Source organism: Zonotrichia leucophrys, chromosome 17, assembly GCF_028769735.1.
Source record: "Zonotrichia leucophrys gambelii isolate GWCS_2022_RI chromosome 17, RI_Zleu_2.0, whole genome shotgun sequence".
NCBI classification, from domain to species: domain Eukaryota; kingdom Metazoa; phylum Chordata; class Aves; order Passeriformes; family Passerellidae; genus Zonotrichia; species Zonotrichia leucophrys.
In genome coordinates, this window is record NC_088186.1 from 2,575,756 (window position 1) to 2,601,544 (window position 25,789).

At 44.7% G+C, this 25,789-nt stretch overlaps 2 protein-coding genes across 7 annotated transcripts in view; both read right to left on the minus strand.

The window, feature by feature from the left end:
• Window positions 1-360: 360 nt before the first annotated feature.
• On the minus strand, window positions 361-9,641 carry INPP5E (inositol polyphosphate-5-phosphatase E). 2 transcript variants are annotated; one of them, XM_064727862.1, is made up of 11 exons: window positions 9,513-9,641; window positions 7,792-8,832; window positions 5,784-5,907; window positions 5,480-5,577; window positions 4,460-4,584; window positions 4,239-4,358; window positions 3,763-3,870; window positions 2,878-3,039; window positions 2,239-2,354; window positions 1,699-1,835; window positions 361-703 (listed from the first exon to the last, which is right to left on the minus strand). In XM_064727862.1, the coding sequence occupies exons 2-11, from the start codon at window positions 8,628-8,630 to the stop codon at window positions 571-573; spliced, it is 1,962 nt and encodes a 653-aa protein (XP_064583932.1). In that variant the 5' UTR covers window positions 8,631-8,832; window positions 9,513-9,641; the 3' UTR covers window positions 361-570. The 2 variants fall into 2 exon arrangements, with proteins under 2 accessions (XP_064583932.1, XP_064583931.1); XM_064727861.1 differs by lacking the exon at window positions 9,513-9,641 and having other exon boundaries at window positions 4,460-4,608; window positions 7,792-8,770.
• Window positions 9,642-10,685: 1,044 nt separating this feature from the next.
• The window catches only part of SEC16A (SEC16 homolog A, endoplasmic reticulum export factor), a 29,179-nt gene continuing 14,075 nt past the window's right edge, over window positions 10,686-25,789 (minus strand). For 3 of the 5 annotated variants that reach the window (XM_064727460.1, XM_064727456.1, XM_064727457.1), the window contains 26 exons: window positions 24,302-24,500; window positions 22,785-22,950; window positions 22,247-22,389; window positions 21,755-21,816; window positions 21,401-21,539; window positions 20,908-21,150; window positions 20,590-20,687; window positions 20,045-20,126; window positions 19,787-19,904; window positions 19,456-19,567; window positions 19,134-19,239; window positions 18,556-18,696; window positions 18,347-18,460; window positions 17,559-17,760; window positions 17,126-17,365; window positions 16,375-16,463; window positions 15,827-15,985; window positions 15,498-15,575; window positions 15,220-15,276; window positions 14,936-15,047; window positions 14,504-14,641; window positions 14,327-14,427; window positions 13,874-13,948; window positions 13,204-13,263; window positions 12,239-12,313; window positions 10,686-11,825 (listed from right to left, as the gene is read on the minus strand). In XM_064727460.1, the coding sequence (XP_064583530.1) occupies window positions 11,757-11,825; window positions 12,239-12,313; window positions 13,204-13,263; window positions 13,874-13,948; window positions 14,327-14,427; window positions 14,504-14,641; window positions 14,936-15,047; window positions 15,220-15,276; window positions 15,498-15,575; window positions 15,827-15,985; window positions 16,375-16,463; window positions 17,126-17,365; window positions 17,559-17,760; window positions 18,347-18,460; window positions 18,556-18,696; window positions 19,134-19,239; window positions 19,456-19,567; window positions 19,787-19,904; window positions 20,045-20,126; window positions 20,590-20,687; window positions 20,908-21,150; window positions 21,401-21,539; window positions 21,755-21,816; window positions 22,247-22,389; window positions 22,785-22,950; window positions 24,302-24,500 (3,178 nt within the window). In that variant the 3' untranslated portion in view covers window positions 10,686-11,756. The remainder of the gene's footprint in view (window positions 11,826-12,238; window positions 12,314-13,203; window positions 13,264-13,873; window positions 13,949-14,326; window positions 14,428-14,503; window positions 14,642-14,935; window positions 15,048-15,219; window positions 15,277-15,497; window positions 15,576-15,826; window positions 15,986-16,374; window positions 16,464-17,125; window positions 17,366-17,558; window positions 17,761-18,346; window positions 18,461-18,555; window positions 18,697-19,133; window positions 19,240-19,455; window positions 19,568-19,786; window positions 19,905-20,044; window positions 20,127-20,589; window positions 20,688-20,907; window positions 21,151-21,400; window positions 21,540-21,754; window positions 21,817-22,246; window positions 22,390-22,784; window positions 22,951-24,301; window positions 24,501-25,789) is intronic. The other 2 variants (XM_064727458.1, XM_064727459.1) reach the window with 2 other exon arrangements.

A 25,789-nucleotide genomic window follows, 5' to 3' on the forward strand; every position in this document is an offset into this window, starting at 1 on the left:
CTTCAATGTACAGGAGTACATTCACAAACAATTTGCTGTAGAGGACCCAAGCCCAGCACAGGAGCACCATCCACACACACAGCTGCCATGAACTGGTCCCTGTTACTGCCTGTACACAATACCAACACTTGGCTACAGAGAAGGAGCAAACCCAACCCCACACTGGATGGAAGTTAACCTGACCAAACCAAAGAGACAAACGAAGAATTCACTCTTCTGCAGGCTTCTCTTAGGGCCCCTCTGGGTGATGCAGTTCCAGCAGCTGTGCCCCTGCATGGAGGGAAACCAAGGGGCTGCACCCAGTGGCTTCCTAAGATAGTCTGGTTAAAAATAAACCAATTACACCAGTTGGGATGGATGTCTTAAAGAACTGACTCCTTTTCTTAGGCAGAAGCACTTGAGCTACATGGATTAGCTCATGCAAATGAATCCAGGATGAGGTTTAAGACATTCTTCACAAGCCACAGCAACTGCCAGAGGTGCTTATGCAGACAATTCCCTGCAGAGTTTGCCATGGTCTGAAATCCTCTTTTGGGGCACCTCTACCACAAGCACTGCAGAGCTTTCAGCTCAAGAAATGCTACATATGCTGCTGGATCTTTGGTCCTTTTGCTCCCGGAGTCTCAGAAGCTCCCTTGTGGCCCGCCTCCTTATTCCGATTAAATACAGATCTCTGTCAAACAGCCCTGCAGCCAGGGGGATGCTGCAACAGGAACACAAGCCAGCAGGTCAGGGCAGAAATAGGTTCTTGTTTGCCCAGCATTTCCCTACTACTTCATACAACAAAGGCCACAAATCTGATTTTTACTTTCTTAAGGCATTCAGCAACTGCTGTGGGAGAAAGTGTTGTTCTTCCACAGCAACAAGTTAAGGTTTTTCACAATACTCTAAATGCTGGTTGTAAAAGGGAAATGCACTTTAAATTTTAGCATGAACTCACCTGCTTTTATATATAGAGGACTTTATTAATGACTCTGAATTAAAACCCACTCATTTGAAAAGCTACACCAGGTTACAGCTAACTTGGTGTACTCACTGGTGTGGTTCATCTCAACTATTCTTACCTTGGTCTGTTTTAGAGAGGAAACCTGAGCAGCCCATCACACACTGCTATTTAATGGGTATTTAGTACCCAGAAACAAAAATTCCCATTGTAATTGCACTGCTGATCAGATACTTTGAGAAATCACTTTTTTAGATATTCAGGTCTTGAAATCCCTGACCATGTTATTCACAAAAAAGGGAATAATTCCAAAACAAATTTCCTAAGGAGTTCTACTAATACAACAGCCTATATAGGACATTAGGAAGTTGGAGGATCTCAAAATACTCCACTGACATCCAGCTGTGCTGAACTGCAGCCACCACTGGGGAGGGAAAACAGAACTGAGCCTAAACAGAGAAAGAGGAAGAGAAGAGGAAAGCTGCACATGCTGATAGGGAAAACAAAGAGCTGCATCTCAGATAAAACACAGATTTACATTCAATTGCAGTGGGCTCTGTTTATCCCCCTCAGAAGGATTAAGAGACCTGGCAGCAGGGATTTCAGCTGTCAGGGCGAGGTTTAAGCTCTTACTGCTCTGGCCACCAGCATGTACTGGGTAAAACCCAACCAGGCTGCAGGGATAGACACACACAGGAGGATCTCCTTGGGGTCACTGGAGCAATCAGGCATGGGGAGCTGCAGGAGGTACTCACTTGTCTCTGCCAGGCCTCACTTTGACACGAAACAAGGCAAACACAGGTCGGTGGTCTGAGGTTTTGATGACAGGACAAGAGGAGTATTTGACAGCCTGGATGTCGTCCTTGTAGCGGCTGCGGAACACGACCCGGTCCTGGAGGCGGGGAGAGGGGACAGGGAGGGTGACTGCACATCACCCACCTGGAGAGCAGCACTGCTGCACAAGACACAAATCCATTCATTCATTCATTCATTCATTCATTCATTCATTCATTCATTCATTCATTCATTCATTCATTCATTCATCACCCTCCACTTGGTGAAATTAACGTGCCCTTGGATGGGGATCCATTCCTTGTCTGATCCCAACAGTTCTGTGCCAGCTCTGAGCACAGGGGAGAGCCCACTCAGACAGGGAAAATAAGGTTAACAGTCTGTGCCAAACTCTCCCTGTGCTCACAGATTCTACAACCCTTTCTTTCAGAAATCCCAGCTGCCCTTAAGCAACAAATCTCAGCACCACTGAATTCCTTTGGACTCCTGAAATCATCCCTTACCGTGTAGGAGGGAGTCCTTTGCTTGGAGGTGGTGTCATAGCTGTCCTTTCCTATGTCAAACTTGTAGGAAGGACGGAAATGGATATCAGCCTCTTGGAATCCTTTGAAAATAGACCCTGGAAGGGAAGGGGAGAATGGCATGAACAAACTCCTCCCTCCTTAGAACTGTGTCTACTAATGCTGGCTAGAAACAACAGCCCAGAAAAACCTGGGCTGCAGAAAGGGAGGAAGCTCTAATACTGACATGGAGAGGATAAAAAAGAGCCAGTGGCTGTTTAGTCAGTGGTCAATTAAACAAAGAATTCCCCTTCCAAAGCTTGTGCTTTGAAAGCTTGTGCTGCTTTGCAAATGCTGTTCAAATCTAAATTCCCTGGACACTGGGACAGAAAGATGCTCAGGTTATGGAGGAGCCAGATGAAACAGCAGCAAATGGCTTGGGAGGTTACATTAAACAGAACAAACTGCTACAGCAACAGGTCCCTTGACACACTGCCACTGTACTTGACAGCTGCTGACTCCCTTCTTCAGGGAATTTAACCAAAAAAAGTCTCCAGGAATTGGGGACTGGGCTGCCATTACTCCTGTGTGCAGATTTCTTTGTTTCTGGAGAGGAGGGAGATAACAGCTGCTGTCCCTCACCCCGACTCATCTCGCTGGTCAGCTGGTCGTACACCAGGAGCTTGGACACGTCTGTGTTGGGGTTCTGGTTCAGGATGGAATCCACCGTCTCCCGATCCTTGTTCAGCCGGAAGTTGAAGTCCCCAAACCAGAAAACTTCATCGAACCGAGTTGTGACATCACCTGCAAATTCACAGCACAAGGTTCAAGGGATGCTGCTGGATGTGTTCGAGGAAGAAATTCTTTCTTTTCACTACCTGGAGTGTGATATTGAGTATGATTTCTACCTGTGATCACCTCTGAATATGGGAATTAACAACCCGGGAGAAAACAGAAATGTTAAAAACCAAACAAAAAGCTGAAAAGAGACCAAACTATCTATAGAACCTAACACCAGAGGGAACACAAAAAGCTAATGCTACACTGCAGATAAAGAGTATATTAAATTTCCCAGTAGAAGGACCTAATTATCTATCTAGGTATCAAGTTGTCAGCACAGTACTAGGAAACAATAATGGACTTTGGCAAACAATGCTCTGACCTGTGTACATGCAAAGTGACATAAGGTTTATTCTCTTAAATTTGAAATAAAGTAATTCCTAATTGTTCTGGAAAGTGAAAACATATCCATAATATTAATAATAATTAATCCAAAATAATTGCTAAAAAAATACATAATATAAAAATTCCCTTTTGAATTTTCTCTCTTCCATTTCAATTTTTTTTTTCAAATTCCCAATTTCAAGAAAAAAAAAATCATGGGAGTAATAACCATCCTCAGATAAAAAGAGCTGTAGTTTCTTTTCACACAGTCTCAAATGATCACTCTGCTTGTCTCTTTCTCAGTGCAGAAAATGCCCAGACTCTGCTGAGCTGGGCTCCCCCTGCTCATGGTTTCACACTTACTGGAGCTGGATCGATATGGATTTGTGTCTGGAACATTCTTGGGAAGTGTAAGGGCTTGAATGGTTTTATTGTAGTCCAGTTTCCTCTCATTCACTTTACTGTCCCCAGCTGCAAGACAAAAACCCCATTATGCCAACAAGGAATCATTTTCATGCAATGATCATTTTTGGTTATACCAGGAGCTTCCAAAGGGTATCAGACATTTTCCACATATAACATGTGACACTCTGGGAGTGTCTGCACTGAATAATGATGGCAGAAAGTGGGAAAAGGGACACAATGGTGCAGAGTTCATTTCTGTTTCTATAAACACAGTTCTTTTGTAAGTTTGTTACCAAACAAACCTCCTCCCTTATCCTTCTCAGCTTAGCAATCCTGAGCTTTGGCTCCAGCCTGAGCTGCTTTTTCACCTCTGTACAGCTCCCTCCCCTCCTCCCTCAACCAGGACACTTGTAGCAAGATTGCAAATGTCTCACATGTGAAGTGGGAGGTGATGAAGAGAAAGGAGGTCCCAAAAAAGGTGAAGCTGATTCCCAGAGCCCCCTTGGTTTTGATCTGAGACACGATTCGAGTTGTCACCGTGGCATACTCCACTTCTGCAAGGAGGAAAAGAAGATGCTGTTACTGAAACGCTTCTGCCAGTGAGCAGGGGGGTTAGGAGAGGGAGGAAGGGCAGGGCACAGGCTGGCACACACACCTGAGCAGAACCAGATGAGGTCCCTGCGGATGAAGACGGACATGTAGAGCACGCCGTGCGCGGCCGAGTGCAGCAGGACGTAGTGCGGGCCCAGCGTCTCCTGCAGGCGGATCTCCCACTCCCTCCTGCACGACAGAGCAACAGCTGCACTGTCGCAGACATTTTTTCATAGAAATCCTTTCTTTCACATTTGTCCATCTTCTGGGAAGCAGAGCCCCAGAAGAAGAATGTAAACAATTGTTATCAGCTGCTGTGAAATGTAGCAGGTGTCCCTGTGATTGGCTCATCTTCCATGTGTACCATTAAAGGCCAATCACAGGAGCAGCTCAGGGACAGATTCCCTGCACACAGAACTTTGTTATTCATTCCTTCTATTCTACTCTTAGCTTAGCAGCCTCTGCAACTTCTCTTCTTATTCTTTTTAGTATAGTTATAATGTATTATATATCATATATAAATAAATCCAGCCTTCTGATCAAGAAACAAGATTCTCGTCCTTCTCTCACCACAGTGACCGTCTAAGGTCACTGTAATACTGCACCACACAGCCAGCACAGCACACAACAGCCAGGAGAGCAGGTCAGCCTCATGAACACACAGCAACCCCTCTCACACACAGCATCAAGGCACGAGCTAAACCTCCCTGCACTCAACTGAGGTGCCACAGATATCAGCACAGCTCTGCCATCAGGATGAAATTCTGTATGCACACAGAAGTTATTCCATCCCTGGGAGTGTCCAAGGCCATGTTAGAGCACCCTGGTCTAGTGCAAGGTGTCCCTGCCCATGGCAGGGGCTGGCACTGGGTCAGCCTTAATGTCCTTTCCAACCCAAACCAGTCAGGGATTTTATGATTTACAGATCTCCTCCACATCCCATTTCCTCTGGTGCTCATGCAATGGAATTCAGTCTTATTTTTGAAAATATTAGGAATACAATGGAGACTATTTCTAGTCTAATTCAAAGCAAAATGATTAGTTAACAATAAAAGAAGATGGTTCATTACATTGTTTTTGCTACCTGTCTGGACAGCCTTCTTGAACCCCAATGACATACATGTCCTGGGCAAAGTCTGGATCTGTTGGCAATAAGAAGTCATCCAGATTCACTGGAAGTTCCTATTACACAAGAAATTTAAAACAAAAGGGAAGAAAATAAAAGAAGTATTAGTTATACAAGTATTTACTAGAAAAATACCTTGTAATTTGACAAAGATGATTGACAAGGAACATATTCCTGAACAGAAAAACATCACCCCAGTCCTCTCAGCAGAGCTGGGGTAACTTTACTACCAAAGGACCTGTGCAGACTTCTGTGCACTTACCTTCTGGCCCTGCATGTTCCAGGTGGCCACAAAGATTCCCATACTCCGATTAGGGAAATATCTGCTGAGTTCTTCTGCTCCCATTAAGGCACCACTTGCCAGAAGGCTGCCTTCCAAATAGCTCCTGTGGACAGAAGACCCAAAAATGAGCATCTAAGGAAAGGGCAAGGCAGCTGGGATATTGATGTGGAAATGTTTGAATCTTGACGTAATCAAGAATATACCTTTAAGAAGGAATTGAATATTTATAAATTGTTCTGCTTGTCTGAAGTTCCTTCCAAAGCCAGGACACGAGGGTGATGGTGAGGCTGATGCTGCTCAAGCTCTGTGATGAGAAGGCTGAAGCCATCCAAAGTCTTCAGCCCCACTAAACTCATCCAGACACAGAACAAAGAAATTGGTTTGATAACCTCAGCTGTGGCTGCCCCTGGACCCCTGGAAATGTCCAAGGCCAGGCTGGACAGGGCTTGGAGCACCCTGGGACAGTGGAAAGTGTCCCTGCCATGGCAGGGGTGACACTGGATGAGCTTTGAGGTCCCTTCCACCCAAACCATTCTGTGATTCCATTAAATTTGAGTACCCCGAAGCAGCTCAGTTTACTTCAAACATAAAAACAGCTCCACCATTCCCAGTGTTCTGGCATCAGGTTTCTCCCAACAAAAAAACTCAAACTCACATCCTTCAATTCAGCTCATCAAATCAGCTTCCAGAAAATAATTTATTGAGCCTGAGGTGCCAAAATATCCCGTTTGGGAAGGGCAGGTGCATCCCACAGCACTGGCCTCTCTGAAGGACAGAGGTGAGGGATGCTGGCACAGGGACTGCATGTTGAATAAGCATTTTTAATCTTGCTTAAGCTCTGCAAATAATGATGAGAGAATAATGTCAGGGAGTTCTGGGCACCCCAGCCGGCTCCAGGTGCTTTAAGGAGGAATGGGAAAGAAAACCCAGGTGGCAAACAAGTAACAATCTATCTTTGGGGCTTTTTTACCAGCGAGTAACACTTTAATTTATCTCAGAATTCTTTCCCCTCTACTACTGACTCCCACGCTCTGGATCAATGATTAGGTTTTTCCCTCCTGCAGAGGAGCTCCTGTGGGATACTGGAGTATAATACACATAAATTTGTTCCTGCCAGAAACCAAACAAGTGCAACCTCTGCTCAGCACCTCACAGGACTGTGATAATGCTGCATGACAATCTCAGTTTAAAATATCTGGTGCTATTTTTTTCCTGTAATTTATCATTTTAGTTCAAGTCTAATGCACTTTTAGATTTTTCTGAAAAACAGTTTTCCCAACTGCTGGCATGCCCAGCCACCACTTCTTAATTCTCAAACCAGATTATGTTAATATTACAAGCAAACTGACAGCAAACCAGACTCATATGTATTTATGAGAAGAAATATACAAACATATAATATGTATATATTTATATATAATATGGAAATATACGTTTATATAATATAAAATATATTATTTAAATATATATTTTATAGAATATAAAAATAGTTAATATTTATATATTTATGAGAATATTATATTATATAGCTATAAGAATAATATACAAATATTTATATTTTAATTATAGATATTTAATTATAAATATAAATATATTAATAAGAAAATATATAATATAAATAATATTATAATATAAATATAATATATAATGTTAATATATTAAGTATATTAATATATTTATATTTATATAAATATACTTAATATATTAATATATTAATATATTAAGTATATTTATATTATATATATATAAATATATATTTATATATTTATATTTATATAAAATCTATGAAAATACTCATATGTATTTATGAAAATACTCAGCTAAAAGGAGCAAACGAAGAGTATTCGTACTGATCTCTTCATTTTCCAGCTCTCTCCACAGCAGGTTAAATAACACAGAGTGGCTTTTGAGCTCACAAGCTCCCTGCCCAGAGGGATTCTCCTCCCTGCCGACACCCCAAAAGCAGGAGAACCTGGGGGAGCCCTACCTGCTGCGCACATCCTTGGCTCGGATGGGGGTGAGCACGCTGAAGGTGGATTTCATGGAGTCCGTGGAGCAGCTGTCACAGAGAGTCCCATTGCCCTGCAGCCGGGAGTCGCTGAGGCTGCTGCTCACCCTGCCAAACTTGTGCTGAGAATAAAGCCGGTAATCCAGGCAATCCGAGTCGATCCTATTAGCTGTCCTCAGCGAGTGCGAGGCCACGTTGAGCTCCATGGGGGGCAGGGGGCGGGCCGGCATGATTTGGGAGAGCCGGGGTTTGCCCCCGGCGAAGCCCTTGCCCCGCAGGAGCCCCCCAAAGGCACTGGAGATCTCGGAGGCGCGTTTGCCCAGGTCCGAGGCGCCTCCCCTGCTCTTGCCCCCGGGGCTGGCTTCCAAGGCGTCTGGTGAGCTGTGCAAGGATTCCTGCGGGCCGCAGGGATTGCAGGGGCTGGCCCTGCCCCTGCTGGGAGGGCTGGGCGACGCTTCCTGCAGGGAACCGTTCGAGGAGCTCGTCTCGTTGGGATCGGTCAGACTTTCCTGGCTTGTCCGAAAGCGTCTCCACTTCCTCCAGCTCTTCTCATCCAGGGATGCAGCACGTTCCAGCCGGGGCTTCCGAGGGGGCCTTGGAGTGATCGATTTCATTTTGATATTAGCTTTGAGGTCTTCTGGCAGTTTAAAGGTCTCACTTATGGGCGTGCCTATTTTCGGAGGTGCCCCATCACCCCCAGCCTCCTTTTTGGCTGCTTTTCCAGCTTTTTTTGCCTGCAGATCCTGTACCGCTCCACCCTCCATGCTCCGGGTAAGACACACCCTTGAGTGCTGCGGAAACCCATTTGGGGTACTCATTGTGCCCCAGGTACCAGCTGTTCCAGATGGAAAGTTCCTCAAAGCATAGTTTCCTTCCCTTTATCACCCTGTGGGTTTCACAGGGCTTTACTCGGCCAGCAAGGCATGGGAATGGCAGATAGCTCAGCCTTTAGCTGGGAATGAAGGGCAGGTGAATGCGCAGGCAGAGGCATTGTCTGCAAAATTCCAAGTCTTGGGGTACCTGGATTCCCCCAGGAGAAAGATGAAAGAATGAAAAGTTATTGAGCTGCAAATTACTCCCCGATCAGAAAGCATCTCCTTACAGCACCTCCCTCTAGCACAACTCACACCTTAACATGACCTTGTTAGAAAATCACTGTTCTTTCCCGGTTTTTACCCCAGAAGCAGAGCAGAGACCTCCTGCACGGCTGTGTACACCCTTCTTTAAGGAAAGGCAGCGTGCTCTGTTAGCACGGGAGGGAATTTAAGCTGCACAGAAACCACAGCTCGTTGTCCTTGCTGTACACAGGCGTCACCAGCACGACCAGCCCGCAGCCCGAGGCCAGGAAATTTCCAGCGATCCCAGAGGCACGGGGAAATCGCCGCCGCCTTTCCCTGCCTTGCACCAACCCCGCTCAACGAGAAAATGCCCCGGGGGTGACTTTGGGATACGGGACCGGGCTCCGAGTGCATTTCTCCACGGGGGAAGCACCTCGTCATTCTGCGGCTGCCGCCGACCAGCCTTCCCCGGCCCCGGGAGGGCAACACGCGGTGACCGCAGCCCCGAGCTGGGGTTCGGCACTGAGGGGCCGCCGCCCGCATCCCCCGGCCGGGCGGGCGGGAGGCCCCCAGCCCTCACAACGGCCGCGCCCCCCGCCCGCCGGGGCCGCCCCTTCCCCGCCGCTGCAGGCCGGGCCTTACGGGTTCCTCAGGCTCCCCGCCGGTATGCTTGGCCGCAGCGTCGCTGCCGGTGCCCGTTTCGGCGCCGATGTCGGTGTCGGTCCCGCGGCGGCCGCCCCGGCCCGGCCGTGGCAACGCGGGCAGCGCTGGGCCCGCCCCGCCCGCAGCGCCCCCCGGCGGCCGGAGGAGCGCCCGGCAGCGCCCGCGGGGAGTCGCGGCTGTCGCGACACGGGAGGGAGGAGGCGTTTAAAAAACAGCTTAAAAATAAACGTGTTGCACTTGAAGAAATTTAAAAGTTGTCTATATGAGGGCTAAAGCGTCAATTTTGAACAATTTTGTTTCAGTACAAACACTGATCACTGGGGGTGGTAGGGACATTGAGGATCACCCATTTTGCAGCCTCTGCTATGGATACAGACACCTTCCATAGGCTCCGAGCCCTGCCCAGCCTGACCCTGGACACTTCCAGGGCTGGGACAGCCACAGCTTCCCTCAGCAACTATGCCAGAGCCTCTTCACCTTCATGGGGAAGGATTTCTTCCTAATATTGCACCTAAACCTGCTCTGATGAAGCTGTTTCAAACACCAAAAACTTCACTTTCCTCACACAGATCATTCCCAGAAAAACAGGAAAGGTTCCTTCACCCACCTCATTAAAGCAATAACCACAAGAAGAAAGTGAAATGTGAAAGTGCTCCAGAGCGCAAAATATTTTATTTAAGAATTTACAGTGTCAAATCTTACACTTAGGAAAGACAGCCGCTCCCAGCTCAGGGGGAGCCTCCTTGAATGAAGTTGTTTGGCAGTCTCTACTGAAAGGAGAAAATAATCAGCAGCCTGGCTGGACTAGAGGAAAGCCAAGTGTCTGATTAGGTTTCAATTATAGAAAAGTAAACCACACTGACTGCTGCTGACCATGTCGGGAATTGAGAATGGACCAGCACACAAAGGTTTCTAATCCTCCCAAATAGTGTTTTACTTGGGCTGCATACAAACTTTTTGGGACATAGATAAGGCTAGCACAATCTTAGAAAAGTGGTGTTATTCAGGAAAAGAAAAAGAAAAAACAAAAACAAAAAACAACTGGGGACAAATACTGGCAATTTCACATTCGTATTACTTCTACTCCGGGCAGAAATTCAAGTAAAATCAAATAGTTTGGTGGCAAGTTCTAAATAAAATATGGCCTAATGATTTAATAAATATTTAAAGTTTATTTCTCTCTTTGCAGATAATTCAGATTCTTCAGTGAATATAAATGCTGCATACCATGGTTTTCAAGATTTCCTATATTAAACCTAAAGATTTTGAAGTCCATCTGTAGAGGTCTAATCCATCTACTTTTAGTATGAAATTTAGCAGTTAGCTATTTAAGACCTTGGTTATTTTAGTAAGGGAGATTCAAGAACGGATTATTACACTGATTCTGGCACTCCCAAAAGGAAAAAATAAACAACTTTCAAGCTGTTACCCCCCAGCTGCAGAGTGCCAGCAGTTTGAGAGAAAGCAAAGTAACCGTATTGCACTTAAACAAACACTCACTCGTCAAGAGAACAGCGTTGGCTATGATACAGAGCTCCTTCCCACTATACACTTGGCTTTACAGGTAGTCTAAACCACAAACTACATACAGACTAGGAAAGATCCAAATCAAATCATGGATTAGATTACAGTCACAGTTTTCATTCAATAGAAGTCGATTTATTTGGATGAGCTGCGGCCCCCTCCCTCCTCCCAAAAGCCAAAGCAGCAGGAGGCAGCTCCTGGGTGAGCCTCTCCCAGGGGAACCCCTCTGGTTCCACACTCTGGCTGATTGTGCATGGTCCTCTTAAGGCCACAGTGTTATCTTACAATGTGGACATGTTTGTTTTTTACCCCTGCTGGGAGGGAAGCATCCTTCAGAAATTAAGGAATCCCTGAAACTATGTCTCGGAAGGTCACGCTAGTAAGGTTTAAAATAAATTGAAGGAATAAATTGCCTATGCAATTTACAAACAGGTTTTGTAACAGACAGCAACTATTTCCTCTCTTGTGCCTATTCTTTATCACAGCAAAGCTATTTCTAGCCAGGTTTTGAAAAGGAAAAGTTACATATATTTCATGTTTGGTAATGGTTTGCGTAGATGAGGTGCAAGCATGAAAAAGATCACCCATCATCAGATTTTTGTCCTGTCAACTGCAGCTGATAGCATGTGCCATAAGGCTGAAGAGTTCTGTGCAGACTCAGAACATGAGTAAGGACTCCAAATACAAAGCCATTGTATTCTACTTCAATGTTGGATACTTCCTCTGTCCAATTCTTCCCAGTCTTGAACTTCCAGTGGCTGCAGGAGACTGAAAAAAGAACAGGGATAAACAAAGTGTTCTGTAAAAGGGTCATGTTGGAGACAAAAATTCAAGAAATCTGGAATAAAGTTTGGAATGGGAACTTGTTAAATTGAACTGGTGCCAGACTGATCTTTGTGCACATTTAACACTCTGCGTGCAACAACCCAGATTAAGCTGATAAAGCACAAAATCATGTTTTGTTCAAAGCATAGAATCAGAATGGTTTGGGTCAGAAGGGACATTAAAGCCCACCACATTCCACCCCCTGCCATGGGCAGGGACATCTTCTGCTGTCCCAGACTGCTCCAAACCCTGCCCAGCCTGGCCTTGGACCCTTCCAGGGATCCAGGAGCAGCCACTTCTCTGGGAAATGCTGGATAAGAAGGATAAGAAAAAGGAAGGATGAGACCTTCACTCACTTGTGCAAATTGAGAGGGGTTGTAGAACGGTACTGCCCCTGCTGAAGGTGCCCCCGAGGGTGGAACAGCAGCAGGCTGGGAAGAGAAAACACTGAAATTAGACAAGGGCTGAGAGGAACTCCAGTGCCTCTCAAATGTGGTCTGCTAAGTTATACAGAGCAAATATTCACAGGAATAATGCCAACAACATGGAGAGCGCAGCCTATTGAACAACTCCAGAGTGCTGGTACAGTTTGCATCCAGATCTACAACAGGGCTGGCTTAATGTAGGAATTGGCCAAACAGTGGCACATGCACCAACTGCAAAGAGCTCTGCAGGTCCAAAGCATGCAAAACCAACACAAGACACCAGTGCAACTCCACTCAATTAGTACCTTCTGCCTTTGTTAGTACACACCTCAGGACTTGCCCCAAAATAAACATTCTATGTCAGGTTTTGCTTTATTAAGAAATATCAGAAAGGTTTGTGTCACCCCTTTGTGGTGACCCCACAGCTCTGGAACTTCCAGCAGAGATGAAGCATTCCTTTAATTCCTACAGGGACTTTTGCAAGTGTTTTTTTTACCAGTTTGAGACTGGCAGCAGCAGAATGACCAAGTTTTGCTTGTATTGAGACTTTTTAGGAGGTTGGTTTGGTTTTGTTGGAGGATGTTTTGGTTTTTTTGTTTAAAATCAACTGATTTCTTTAGTATCCCAGAAATAAGATGATGAAATTATGTGAATCTCTTAGGAACATAAATAAAAAGCATGCCTGGACTACATGCACTCCCATAAATACACAAAACTAAAGACCCTGTTTGAGTGTGAAAAGGAACACTACATCATGATCTACTTTTAATGACAACTCTGTGAAATGAGGGGGAAATGACTAAAAGTAGCATTAGTATTTGAGCAAATGCAAAATAAAGAGGGGAGAGGGGAAAGTAAATAAGTTAACATAAATGAGAATGGCCAGCCACATGTACCTGATTAAAATGCTGGCTTACTTCACGTGATAATGAACTCATTGAACTAGAGCGCGAAAGCTACAAAACAGCAAGAACACACAAATACAAAAAAACACAAATAAAAAAAGTCGTCATGCATGTCACTGCCCCAAGCTTTCAGTTGTTTTATTTCATTGTCAAAGTCTCACTGCCAAAGGTTAAACCAACTTCAAGTTAAAAAAAACAAAAAACAAAAACAAACGTAAAGCCAGAAGTTAGTTTAAATCAAAAGGACTCCTTAAAGCACAAAATTATGTAGGTATAGAAAACATTTAGTAGGAACAAAGGTCATGTTACTCTGCCTGGCACACAGCACTTGCTCTCCTTGTCTTGCATTTATTATTAGTGACATTATATGCATGCATGGAGGCAAGAAGAGACCCTTTAACTGCTACTGACATTTCACTCTGAAAAAGGCTTTTAAAAGTATTTCTATAGGAAAAGGAGATCACAGAATGTAGGGCATGGAGGCTGAACTTCTCATATGGGCTTAGAGGTCTTTTCTGTACAATTCTGGACACAGCCACATCACATCTTGCCTACTTATCACCAACTGAATCAGTTACTGGTTGTTTTAAATGGCCCATTGTAAGACCACTACAATTAACTGTAAAAAGTCATTAATGAAATATTTTGCATCAAGCCTTACCTCGCCTGACTGGGAGCCATCAGGGTTAGGAACAGGAAGTCCAGATCCAGGAGGAAGGGCTGCAGGGTTTAAGTACTGAAGGAAAACAAAGCACTTCTGTTTATCATCATTACTGTGAGGCTATTCCACATTTCCCTTAGAGATCCCACAGGGGCAGAACAATGTTACAGCACATCAGGGATTTGTAACCTGCAGTGCAGGACTCTTCCCATGTCCTCAGACCCTTTCCTGCACCCATGGAAGCTGCAGCCCTGTCAAATTGGGAAATGCAACCTCCCACTTCCATTTTCACTTGTATTTCTCTCCTCCTGCTCTTTAAGTAAAACATTTAACCACAAACCCCACAAACGTCATGCTTTACAGACTGTGGCTGTCAAACTGTTGCTCAGAATCCTGAAGGGGTTTGAATCAGAAAATGTGGGTTCTGCCTACAAGGCATCCCTTGGAACCCACCTCTGGTTCCACAGCTGCAGCAGGGTCTGTGTTGGTTTGGTTTGCAGCTGCTGTGTGCTCTGCTGCTCCACTCCCCTCCATGGGCTGGGATTCCCCTGGAACTACAGAGGAAATGGGATTTAGCCAAACACAGCCCATAAACAGCCATAAAACCTCCCCACAATCCTATGCACACACCTGAGTTTGGAACAAACACGTTGGCAGGAATGGGCATGGGTGCCAGGGGGGCAAACAGGTCTGATGGTGCAGGAACAGCCCCACTTGCCTTGGTTCCTCCTGGATTCAGGACATCCACATAACGGGCTCTGCTTCCAGCTAAAAACAGAAAACCAGAAAGAACCCTTATGTTTGTTATGCCTGTGTCTACTTTGAACAGCTGGCTGGTTAAAGCATCCTTCAGGATCAGGAAATAACACCCCAGGGGTACAAACAGTAACACCCAAGCCATGGTAGTGTGACAGCAGTGCAGGAGCTGGGCATGAGCAAAGCCAGCGACAGCCACAGCTCCAGTGAGCTGCCAATGCTCCCAAACAAGGCAGGGAAAGTCAGAACCTCTGCCTTCATGTTTTATGCAGGAGAAAGTCCTCAAATATCAGTGCTGGCTGTTACCTGCTCTCCTGGAGAACACGTTGACAGAAGCACCAGGTGGGCCTCCAGGCCCAGGGGGAGCAGCCTGAGCAGCTTTAGGAAATCCTGTTGGAGGGGGGGGAGGGGGTTTACTCTGCAAGGAGACAAAAAAAAATCCAATCACATCATTGTCTGATGTAGCACATTTTAATCCAAATTCAGTAAAAAGCAGCTCTTAAGAGACAGTCATAGACTAAAAAAAATTGTGTGCCAAGTACAGATTTTTCTTTTCCCCTTGGAGAAATAATGAGAACTCAGATTTTTACCTCCTCTTCTGGTTCATCCAGATTAACCCAACGCTGTTTCTGCTCATCCCAAACAATCTAGAAGAAAATCACAGTCAAAAACAAAGAGCTCAAAGAAAGCTGCTAAAAAAGTCTAAAATAACTGTAACTTTTTTTTTTAAGCTGGTCTTAGAATAAGAATCATCTTCAAAGTTTTACAATCATCTGTTACTCATTAAAACAATGTTCATCTGTCATCCAGGAGAACGTTAGGAACAAATTCAAGTATATAAAGGTTTCTGTGATTCTTAGGGGCTTACTGATTTATTCTTGTCATCTGGCAGGTGAGCCTCATTCTTTCCTTTTCCCATCAGCCAGCGAAACCAGGTTCCACCAGTCTAAAAACAAATCAAATCTTCTCAGTTAATTCTCTCCCTCTCAGTTAATTCTTGTCTCACTTTACAGGCAACTTAAAACAAACTTTCATGCAACAACACATTTTCTGTCAGGGACTTCAACTCTGAGCCCAGAGTTGCAACTAATAAGTAGAAACAGTTTAGTCAGGATTTCTTAACTACAGTAAACCAGGAGTTTCCACATTTACTAACAAATCTCCTCCGGCTGTAGGGACCTTTCTAAGAAAGTTTACCTTTCTGGGTGCTGCCTCCTTTTTTGTTTCTTTTTTAGTGTCTTTCCCTGCAGGAGCAGAGGGAGGAGGAGAGGGTTGCTTGGCTGCAGAGTTGGATCTCTCTCGTCCCACAGAATGAGCAGAGGACTCTGAGGTTGTGCGGGACCTTCGCCCATAGCCCTGGGTGACAAAAACACAGGAAAGCAAAAGTTGTCACTGCTGCAGTGATGGATCACATTCCACCTTGCTAAAAACAACCCTTCTTTGAAAAATCCATAAACAGAACAGATCTAAAAGTTCATACAAAATAAACCTTAAGATGGATCTTGGTCCTGCTGCCTGGTTGGATATAAAGCCAGGACATCAATGCATAATAAACAAGCAGATAAATATCTGACACAGCATTAATTTTTTATCAAGATTTTCCACACAAAGACATTTAATCTGGTTCTTTGGGGACTTCTAAAAACCAAGCTTCAATTCTTGCTGAAGAGCAATACAGAACCCCCAAATCCTCATGTTTGCATTGTGCTGTAATGCAGCTGAAGAAATGTGTGAAATAACAATACCATGTTGGCCATCCTGCCATAGAAATCATCCTCTCTCTGCTCAGGGAAGGAGTTTTGTGAAGGAGACTCTGGGGCAATTCTCTGCATTCCTTAAAAAAAAATTAGATTATGTTAGCAGGGACACACCAACAAAATAACCAAAATAAACACCAAAGCCCCACAACAGTTTTAAGGCAAAAGTTTTTACCAGTTATGAGTTTTCTTCTAGAGAGAACCTGGACTTTTAAAGAATGAGAGCTGCAATTGCTGTGATTTTTTTCTTCTCCTATTTGGGTTTGTGTTTGCTCTAAACACAGACCAGAGCAGGCTGAGGGATTCAACCATGAGGATGGAGCAGTTAAAGGTTCCTCACATCTCAAACTCTAACCAAACTTAAGTTTCCTTCTCTCCACATGTGTCAGGCTCTGCTGTCACAGAGTTAAAACTTATCAGGGTCCTAGAAACTCATGTCCAGAGGCAGAAATCCCTGATATCCCTTGGAACCAGAACTGCCAATCTCACTGCACTCAGGGATTATCTGCCAAGGTCTAAATCATGATTTGCTGAGTCTGAGCTCTCTTTTAAAGTAAGCCAACAAAGCAGGATGAATACTACAACTTTCTACAGATGATTCTGTACCATTACATGGAGTTTTTAAATTTCATTACCCAAAACATCACTATTTTTTTAAATACTGAGATATTTTGAATTATTCCCTGAAACACTTCATTCCCTTTCTAAGGAAGCAAAGCTGTTTATTAAGATCCCAGACCTGTTTCCAAGTTTGTCTGCTCTTCTGGCTGTGGTTCTATTTCTTGTGGGGGCCCTCCTGGGGGTAATGTTGTCCCTAAATAGGGTGGGGATGGTTCAGTTCCATATGGATTTGAAAATCCTGGAGGTGCAAAGCCAGGTCCTGGGCCAAGAGGCTGAGGAGCCACTGGGTAGAAGGGGACACTTCCCTGGTCACCAGGAGGAATCATGGCAGCTGAGCCATCAAGGACAGCCTGAGGTACTGCAGCATGAAGAAAAAAAACCAAAAAACCAGTTAAAATTAAGCAGAAATTCCAGTGTGAACCTTTTACCCTATGAATGATACAATGCAGAAGTGAAATCTCCCTGCTCCAACCAATCCCTTAAGTGGTTTCTTGTATCAGAAACCCAAACCCTTTGTGTTCTCTCTGTCATAAAGGACATGAAACACCAACCTGAAGGCATCAGCTGCACGCTCTGCATCTGTTGAGCCATATTGGGTAACAAGGATGCCAGCAAGGGATTTTCAGCACCTGGCCCCACGTCACGGCCTCCTCCCCCCTCACCCTGACTGCCACGGTCCAGCTCAGAGCTGGGAGTGCTGCACTCGTAGGGAGGGGGGGTGGATCTGTCTGTGTTATAGGCTATTGCACCCTCCTGCAGGAAAAAACAAGATATTATTAACTCATCTCTACCAGACAATCCTCATAACCAAGGGATCACAAAGCAAAGGAAATCTTAGGTGTGAAAAGGTTTTTAGTGTTCAAAGAAAAACAAGTTGTCAACCATTTATAAGCCAAGATCAACCAATAATCTGAAGGGTTTATTTGTTTTTAAATTGAGACACAGTTAATTAGCTCTGGGTTTCAATTTCTAACACATCTCTTTAAATAGACAATCATTATTTCCACTGTTATAATCTAGCAACACCAATCCATGCACGAGATATTTTTATGGCAAGCAGATCCCCTGATTACTGCAACCTAATGAGTCCTGCAGTCTTCCTTGCATTATGGTATTAAAAAAAGCCTGTCTCTCATAATTTTAATTATTCTGTATTGAATCTCCAGGCACTGAAGTGTGGTAAATTCACTTGGTTTACACCATAACATTTGCCATTTAGGATATGAATATATAAGGTCACTTCCCATGTTTCTGTGATTAGTAGTGTAAACAAAACCATTTTAAAAATTGGATTTACACTTTGCAGGGAATAATTCATGCTGAAAAGCACACACCATACCTTGATCTGTCCATCCACATGTCGAAGAGTCACTAACCAGGGGGGTTCAATAAAAGATTCCTGTTCTGGTTTTTCTTTGATCTGAGGGTCAAACAGGCGCAGCTGGGAGGACATCTGAGGAAAGGAACCATTGCAAAGTGTGAGTTCATCAGCCACAGCTTCCCACCTACAACATCCAGCCACAAACACTTCATTCTTCCTCGTGTTACCTGGATTAGCTGGCCAATCAGCACAGGGGAATAGTAATGTGGATCTTTGAGGACAGTTCTGGAAATCACCTCACAGTAGTGGAAAGCCTGGGCAGCAAGGCCCATCTCAGCCAGCCGACAGGCATAGATGAACTTGAAAACCTGGGGAGGCAACAGCACAAATAAAATCAGTGATCACAACACTCTGGGTGGCAACAAATAAAAGGCAATCTGACATTTCAGCTGAAAGCTCAGAGATTTCATCATCACATCCAAAATTAAAGGAAAAAGCATTCAATTAATTTCTTCCACTTAATGCATCCAGTGGAACTTGTCTATTTACCTACAGCTAGTGCCAGCAAATTCTGCTGGATTTTTCTTCTGGAGTACAGAATTACAATTTATATTTAAAATTCAGAAGTTCAGGATGTAGAGATGAAAAAATGAAAATGAAATGACTACAGGAAAACAGCTATATGGCATTATTATCCATGAACATTTCATGTTATAACAGAGAAAATATTTGCCCCACTGACTACAGCACTTGAGAGATCAAAAGCATAACATCTGCCAAAAGAGGAACCAAACCAAATCTTCACCTGGAAATTGGGCAAGCAGCCAGGCTGACTTCCTAGTGACTGTGCATACTCATAGGCTTCTGTTCTTTGAATGGCTTCATTGGTGGCAAACTTCAAAAATGGCAAACTGTTTCAAACAGGAGAAGAAAAATATTATTTGAGCTGAGAAACACAGAACTGTCACTGTCAGACACACAGCTCTGTTAGACACAAAATATCAAACACTTCTACAAGACAGGACACCAAATAGTTATCTCAAAAAGGATAAGGGGAACAGTGCAATTCAGTCTTTCAAACTCTCATTTTTGCATTGAGAAAATTGTGTTTAAAAAGAAAGTCAAACCTGTGATTTGATCCAATCAGGACAAGCTTTGTTGTCTTCCTTGTGTAAACTCCAAACCCAACTTGGGCCATAAGGTAACAAAAATGAGCAGCATCCAACAGGCCTTTAGAAGCTGTAGAGAAACAAAGGACAGAGCTCAGGATATTCCAGTGGCACATTCAGTGTCCTGTATTGATTGGCTTTGCATTCAAATGCCTTCACAATAGAGACAAGCCCATACAGAACTGCTCCAATTTATATTTTATAAAGAAATCGCCTGTTTTCAAAAAAAATAGGCTGAGCAAGCAAAGCTTTTCCTTCAGTCACCACCCTTCATTTCCCCAAGAATTACCAAGAGTGTCTCCCATGGTTGCAATGGTCCTGGATTCCAAGTCCATGTTATTGGTCAAGTTGGATAACACCATTGCTAGATGAGGCCTCCAGTCTCCCCATTTCTCATCTCCACAGCACTAAAATGAGAAGAATTACCAGGTCAAACCAGTGACTGGAGCTCTGCATGGTTAAAAGGATCAGAACAACTTCTCTGACATTCTGGGAAGGATTTCTGTCGGGAACTCCACTCCTCCCTGCAGCTCCCAGTGAATCTTACCGTGGATGCAGCTGGCATCCTCCCAGACATGAGCTGGTAAACAGTCTGCAGAGGGTCATTAATTGGGAGACTGTTGGCAAACCTACAGAGACATTGCAGAGAAAAACAAAACACAGACGTGGGGTAAGCAGTTAAAATGTATTTCAGCTCTCAGTGGCAATTAATCTAACCTAGCTCAAGAGAAGGAAGTGCTGTGTGAAAATACTACATTGAAGAGGAAATTACCCAGTGGGTGATGTTCAAAAGTAAAATATTACCAGTAATATATTAACAAAATTGATAGTTAAGTTTTTGTAGTTTTTTTCCAAGCAAGGTCACAGATGACATTGTTCAAATACTCCTTAAATGGATCAGGTGGCAGAGAACAACTCAGGTCTAAACTTACAGCCAGAAGACCCCACAATAAATAGCAACAAATAAATACACAAGTAAAATTTAAGCATAAATCTTGCATGAACTACTATGGATAACCCATGATTTTGAATTCTCCACCTCATTAGCAGAACAGGCAGCCAAATTTCACTAATCAAAAAGCAACCCAGTACCTGGTCATCACTCTTGCATGTGTCCTGCTGTCCATTTTGCTGGCAAGGAGCAGAGCATGACCCCACAAGCCATGCTTCATGGCAGACTCCAAAGCATCCTGATAAACACACAAATGAATTTCCTGGGATTAGCTTCACATATTACTCACAAAAACCAGTTTTACAGTAGTGATTTGTGATCAAATCAAAATATGTTTAGATAAAAGCTAACACACTATCATTTTGTTTTAGATTATGAGCTGTAGGGTATAAATTTCTGTATCAGTGTCACAAAATATTGCATGCACTACAAAAATAAGGAGCAGCACAGGCACTCACCTTCTTACGGCCATAAAGCAGCAACTCCCTGAATCTCTCAGTTTCCTTCTCAAAACTGTCAACCATGGTTACAAGATTATCAGTGAGAAACGAGAGCTGGGCTTCACCAGATTCCTCTTCCACTTGTTCCAAAGCCTCATTATTGAAATCAATCAAATTTGCCTCATTAGGGGACTTGCCAGGAAGCCACACTGTTTTGTGATCTCGGAGCAGAAGTTCAGCCAGGTCTGTTCCCACAACAGTCTGTGTGTGTGGAGAGGAAACAAAAATTGAAAATTTTGTTATTTCAACACTGCCTGCATTTTATTTGGCATTTCAACAGCAATATGTGAATATCAGCACCTCTGAGGGTGAGTGCCCAGTTTACACATTCCTTCAGTCTGTGCCATATTCCAAGATCAGTGACTAGAACACAAATTCCAGATCTTTGCACAAAAACTATTTGTGTACAAAACACTCAAGGATAAATAAAAACTCCAGCAGTGAGACATACCCCATTCTGCCTGCACAGCAGTACAATGAAGTCCCAAAGAAGACTTGCAGATTCTTTGTCAATTAAATTTTCATTCTTAAAGCACTGTGCAGCTTTACTTTGTGCAAAATTAATAACATCCACTTTATGGGTCTCATCCCTGAGAAAAAAATAAGAAAAAAGTTTTTAATGAGACAAATGTAAACATTCAGGTCATTATCTGTAATTACTCTGAGGAATAAATTTAAAGCTCATGTATTATTTAAGTAGGTGAAAAGCCACAAATATTTTAAGTCAGTTTAAATCCTGTAATTTGCAATGAAGAAGTAATTTCTGAAAGTATGAAAATTATTTCTGAAAACTGTAGGGACATACTTAGCAAGGGGACCAGGAAAGGCTCTCATCTCTTCTTGCTCTGGAGAATGTTGTAACATAGTCTGAAACACAAATATCATCCATAAGAAATTCTTGTAACTCGAAATTTTGCTTTTTACTGATAAAACCCCCAGAGCTGAACATGACCCATCATGAAATCAAGCCTCTTAAGCAAAATTTAAAGGGTGACTTTGTCACAACCTGCATAAGGATGATAAATTATGAAATCTACTTTACATGCAATTACTCTGTACATCTTCCTGAACAAAATTATAAGGAGCTGGATGATCTCATCATGACTAAGTCATCTCTCAGAGGAAAGGAACTTTTAAATTTACTATTTTACTTATGATTACAGCCCAAACAGATAAAGATACATGCACTGACATAAAAAAAAGAGAAATTAGGAAGTAATAAATTCAAGTTCCCCATTTCCCTTCCAAAAGAAAGACCTTTATTCCAATACTTCCCATTTTTCCTTCTAAACTTTACCTCCATGCTGTGGATTTCAACCAGAGCTGGCTGACCCTCAGAAGGCAGGTTTGGCAGTGCTTTTATTAAGAAGCCCCCAGGGCCAAACCTGGCACAGATATGAGGCACTGAAAATTTCTCAGGTGTTGAGGGCCTTAAAGGTGCTGAAATGGGGAGAAAAGATAAAATAAGAACAGGTAATCTGCTGTGCAGCTAAGCAAACTTGCTGATGCATTTACCCAATTCAATAATACTGTGGTGTTAGTGAAAAACACCCTGTTACTGAATTTGGCTGAACTTTGTAAGAAACAATCAGTTCCTTTATAATCCCAAAGTCCCAAACCTGAAGATTTGCAATAACTAAACTCCAGAACTTTAAAATCCAGTTATTTTTTTCAATGCAGGGGTTTTGACAGTATCACATTCCTGCCATCTCTGTACAACCATATAACATCTTCAAAGAGCTAAACTGACATCACCACCTTGGCAAAGCTTTTCCAAAGGAAACGTTTTGTATCTACAGCACAATGTTTTCCCTCATTGCCCAGCGTGTCCATACCTTGTTCCACAGCTGACCAGGCTGTTTCAGCAGGGTAGCCATAGTCTGGGAAGGGCTGCTGTCCATCAAAGCTGGGCTCGTAGGCTCCGTAGGGATAATCTGCGTGCACTGCCTGCGCAGGGGGTTCGTAGGCAGTGAGATCGTGATTGCTCCTGTACAGCTGGCTCTAGGCAGGGCACAGCAGCCAGGTTAGCTGGGGTTACACTCAGCAAGCAGCACTGCACTCACAGCCTTGCAGAAAGCACCCCCTGGCAGACCCTTCTGCGGTAATTAATCATTTTGTTTTCTCCCCCAGTGTTTTTACCATCGTTTGATCTGTTCACGTCCAAGCATATTCAGTTTTCTCACAACAGAATCTCTATGTGCTTGTGTGAAAAGTTAAGATTATAGCACCAGTTCTGTTACCAACAACTGTGGGTCAGAATGAATGTTCACCTCTGCTGTAACAGACAGAAAATCCCAACTGAAAAACCCAACAAATGTCAAATGACAGCAGGTGCCTAAAGATTAATGCCTAAATGATTTCCAATACTGCTTCAAACATTACTGAATTGGACTTTGGACTGGAAAAGTACCTAAATTTCTAAGAAACACAATGAAGCAACTATAGGTAAAATGACCCATTACATAAGCAAAAATTGTACCTCAAAAATTAGCCAAATATTTTCTGAGCTTTTCACATATCTGTATTTGTGGTGTAAGTGGATGAGTAATCAGTTAGCTTTGGTTTTTGCTTTCAAAGGCAAAATAACATCATACAAATATAGAGTTAGTCCTTTAACTAAGTTCAGTAACACAGCCAAGCTTGTGATGAGAAAAATGACATGACTCAAAGCCAGGCACACTACAGCCAAGCAGAGGGAAGGCAATGTTCTCACAAACAGCACATGGATTCAAGTAGAGGAAATTTTCCATTTCTGTGTGTATGGCAAGTTGCACAGCTGAGTGCTGATTTTGCTTAAAGTTCTCCTTACAAGAGCATTAAGTTCAAAAGTATATCACTAAACAGGCTTAGCTTATGAAAGTTTAAAAAAAAAAAATTTCATTCCCTGTGCTAAGCCCTATGTGTTCACTGGTAGCAGCAGGCAGGCAAGGAGACTCCACATGGATTCTGGGGGTGCTCATCCTCCTCATATCCACATACAGAAACAATCAATGGCCCTCAACCTTTGTAAAAACCACCAAATCCTGAAAATCATCAATGATGCCCTAATCGATCTCCCAGCACCATCAAATACCTCAACATGATGAAATTTTGGATCTCTATTTGGTGTTTGCTTGGTTTCTGAGGGGGAAGGGGGAGAGAGGGAAAGCCTAGGGAGAGAAGGGCCAAGAGAGGTTTGGTCTCCCCAGCACAGCCTAACAGGGTGAGCATAAAGTGGGTGCAGAATGAGACTTGGGCCAGCGGGATTACAGATCCACCATCCTCCCCTGCAGTACCACAGGCTTGGGATAATCCCTGCCTTTTGGAGGGCCAGCAGAGCAGGGGTCAGGCTGTGTGTGCAGCTGGGGCTCACCTGCTGGGAGCGGGAGCTGAAGCTGCTGTGGTGGCTGTGCACGCTGCGGGAGCTGCGCAGGCTGTGGCCCGAGTGCTCGCTGTGCACGCTGCGCCGCTCAAAGTCGTCCCCGTAGGGATCCCGCGCCGGCTCCGCCTCGTCGTCAAAGCTCCCGGTGAACCGGGGGTCGTACCTCCAGTTATCCTCGTATCGCTCGTTCCTGAGGGGCACACGCACAGGAGTGAGCTCAGAGGGGCACACAAAGTGAGCTCAGGGGGGCACACACACACACAGGAGTGAGCTCAGGGGGGCACACACACACACAGCAGTGAGCTCAGGAGGGCACACAAAGTGAGCTCAGGGGGGCACACACACACAGAGTGAGCTCAGGGGCACACACACACACAGGAGTGAGCTCAGGGGCACACACACACACAAGAGTGAGCTCAGGGGGCACACACACAGGAGTGAGCTCAGGGGGCCACACACACACAGGAGTGAGCTCAGGGGGGCACACACACACAGAGTGAGCTCAGGGGGCACAACACACAGAGTGAGCTCAGGGGGGCACACACACAGGAGTGAGCTCAGGGGGGCACACACACACAGGAGTGAGCTCAGGGGGGCACACACACACAGGAGTGAGCTCAGGGGGGCACACACACACAGAGTGAGCTCAGGGGGCACACACACACAGGAGTGAGCTCAGGGGGCACACACACAGGAGTGAGCTCAGGGGGCACACACACACAGGAGTGAGCTCAGGGGGCACACACACAGGAGTGAGCTCAGGGGGCACACACACACAGCAGTGAGCTCAGGGGGGCACACACACACAGCAGGAGTGAGCTCAGGGGTACACACACAGGAGTGAGCTCAGGGGGGCACACACACACACAGGAGTGAGCTCAGGGGGGCACACACACACACAGGAGTGAGCTCAGGGGGGCACACACACAGGAGTGAGCTCAGGGGGGCACACACACACAGGAGTGAGCTCAGGGGGCACACACACACAGGAGTGAGCTCAGGGGGGCACACACACACACAGGAGTGAGCTCAGGGGGGCACACACACACAGGAGTGAGCTCAGGGGCACACACACACAGGAGTGAGCTCAGGGGGCACACACACACAGGAGTGAGCTCAGGAGGGCACACACACAGGAGTGAGCTCAGGGGGGCACACACACACAGGAGTGAGCTCAGGGGCACCACACACACACAGGAGTGAGCTCAGGGGGCACACACACACAGGCAGTGAGCTCAGGGGGGCACACACACACAGGAGTGAGCTCAGGGGGGCACACACACACAGGAGTGAGCTCAGGGGGGCACACACACACACAGGAGTGAGCTCAGGGGGCACACACACACAGGAGTGAGCTCAGGGGCACACCACACACAGGAGTGAGCTCAGGGGGCACACACACACAGGAGTGAGCTCAGGGGGGCACACACACAGGAGTGAGCTCAGGGGGGCACACACACCAGAGTGAGCTCAGGGGGC

Bases quoted from the DNA above. Each gene is read 5' to 3' on its own strand.
- INPP5E (XM_064727861.1), bottom strand. From the start codon at position 8,630: ATGAGTACCCCAAATGGGTTTCCGCAGCACTCAAGGGTGTGTCTTACC. The intron at 5,908-7,791 runs GTAGGGCTCCCC...TTCTGTCCACAG, and splicing joins GCCAAGGATGTGCGCAGCAG to GAGCTATTTGGAAGGCAGCC. The intron at 704-1,698 runs GTGAGTACCTCC...TTCCTGTTGCAG, and splicing joins GTGAGGCCTGGCAGAGACAA to CATCCCCCTGGCTGCAGGGC.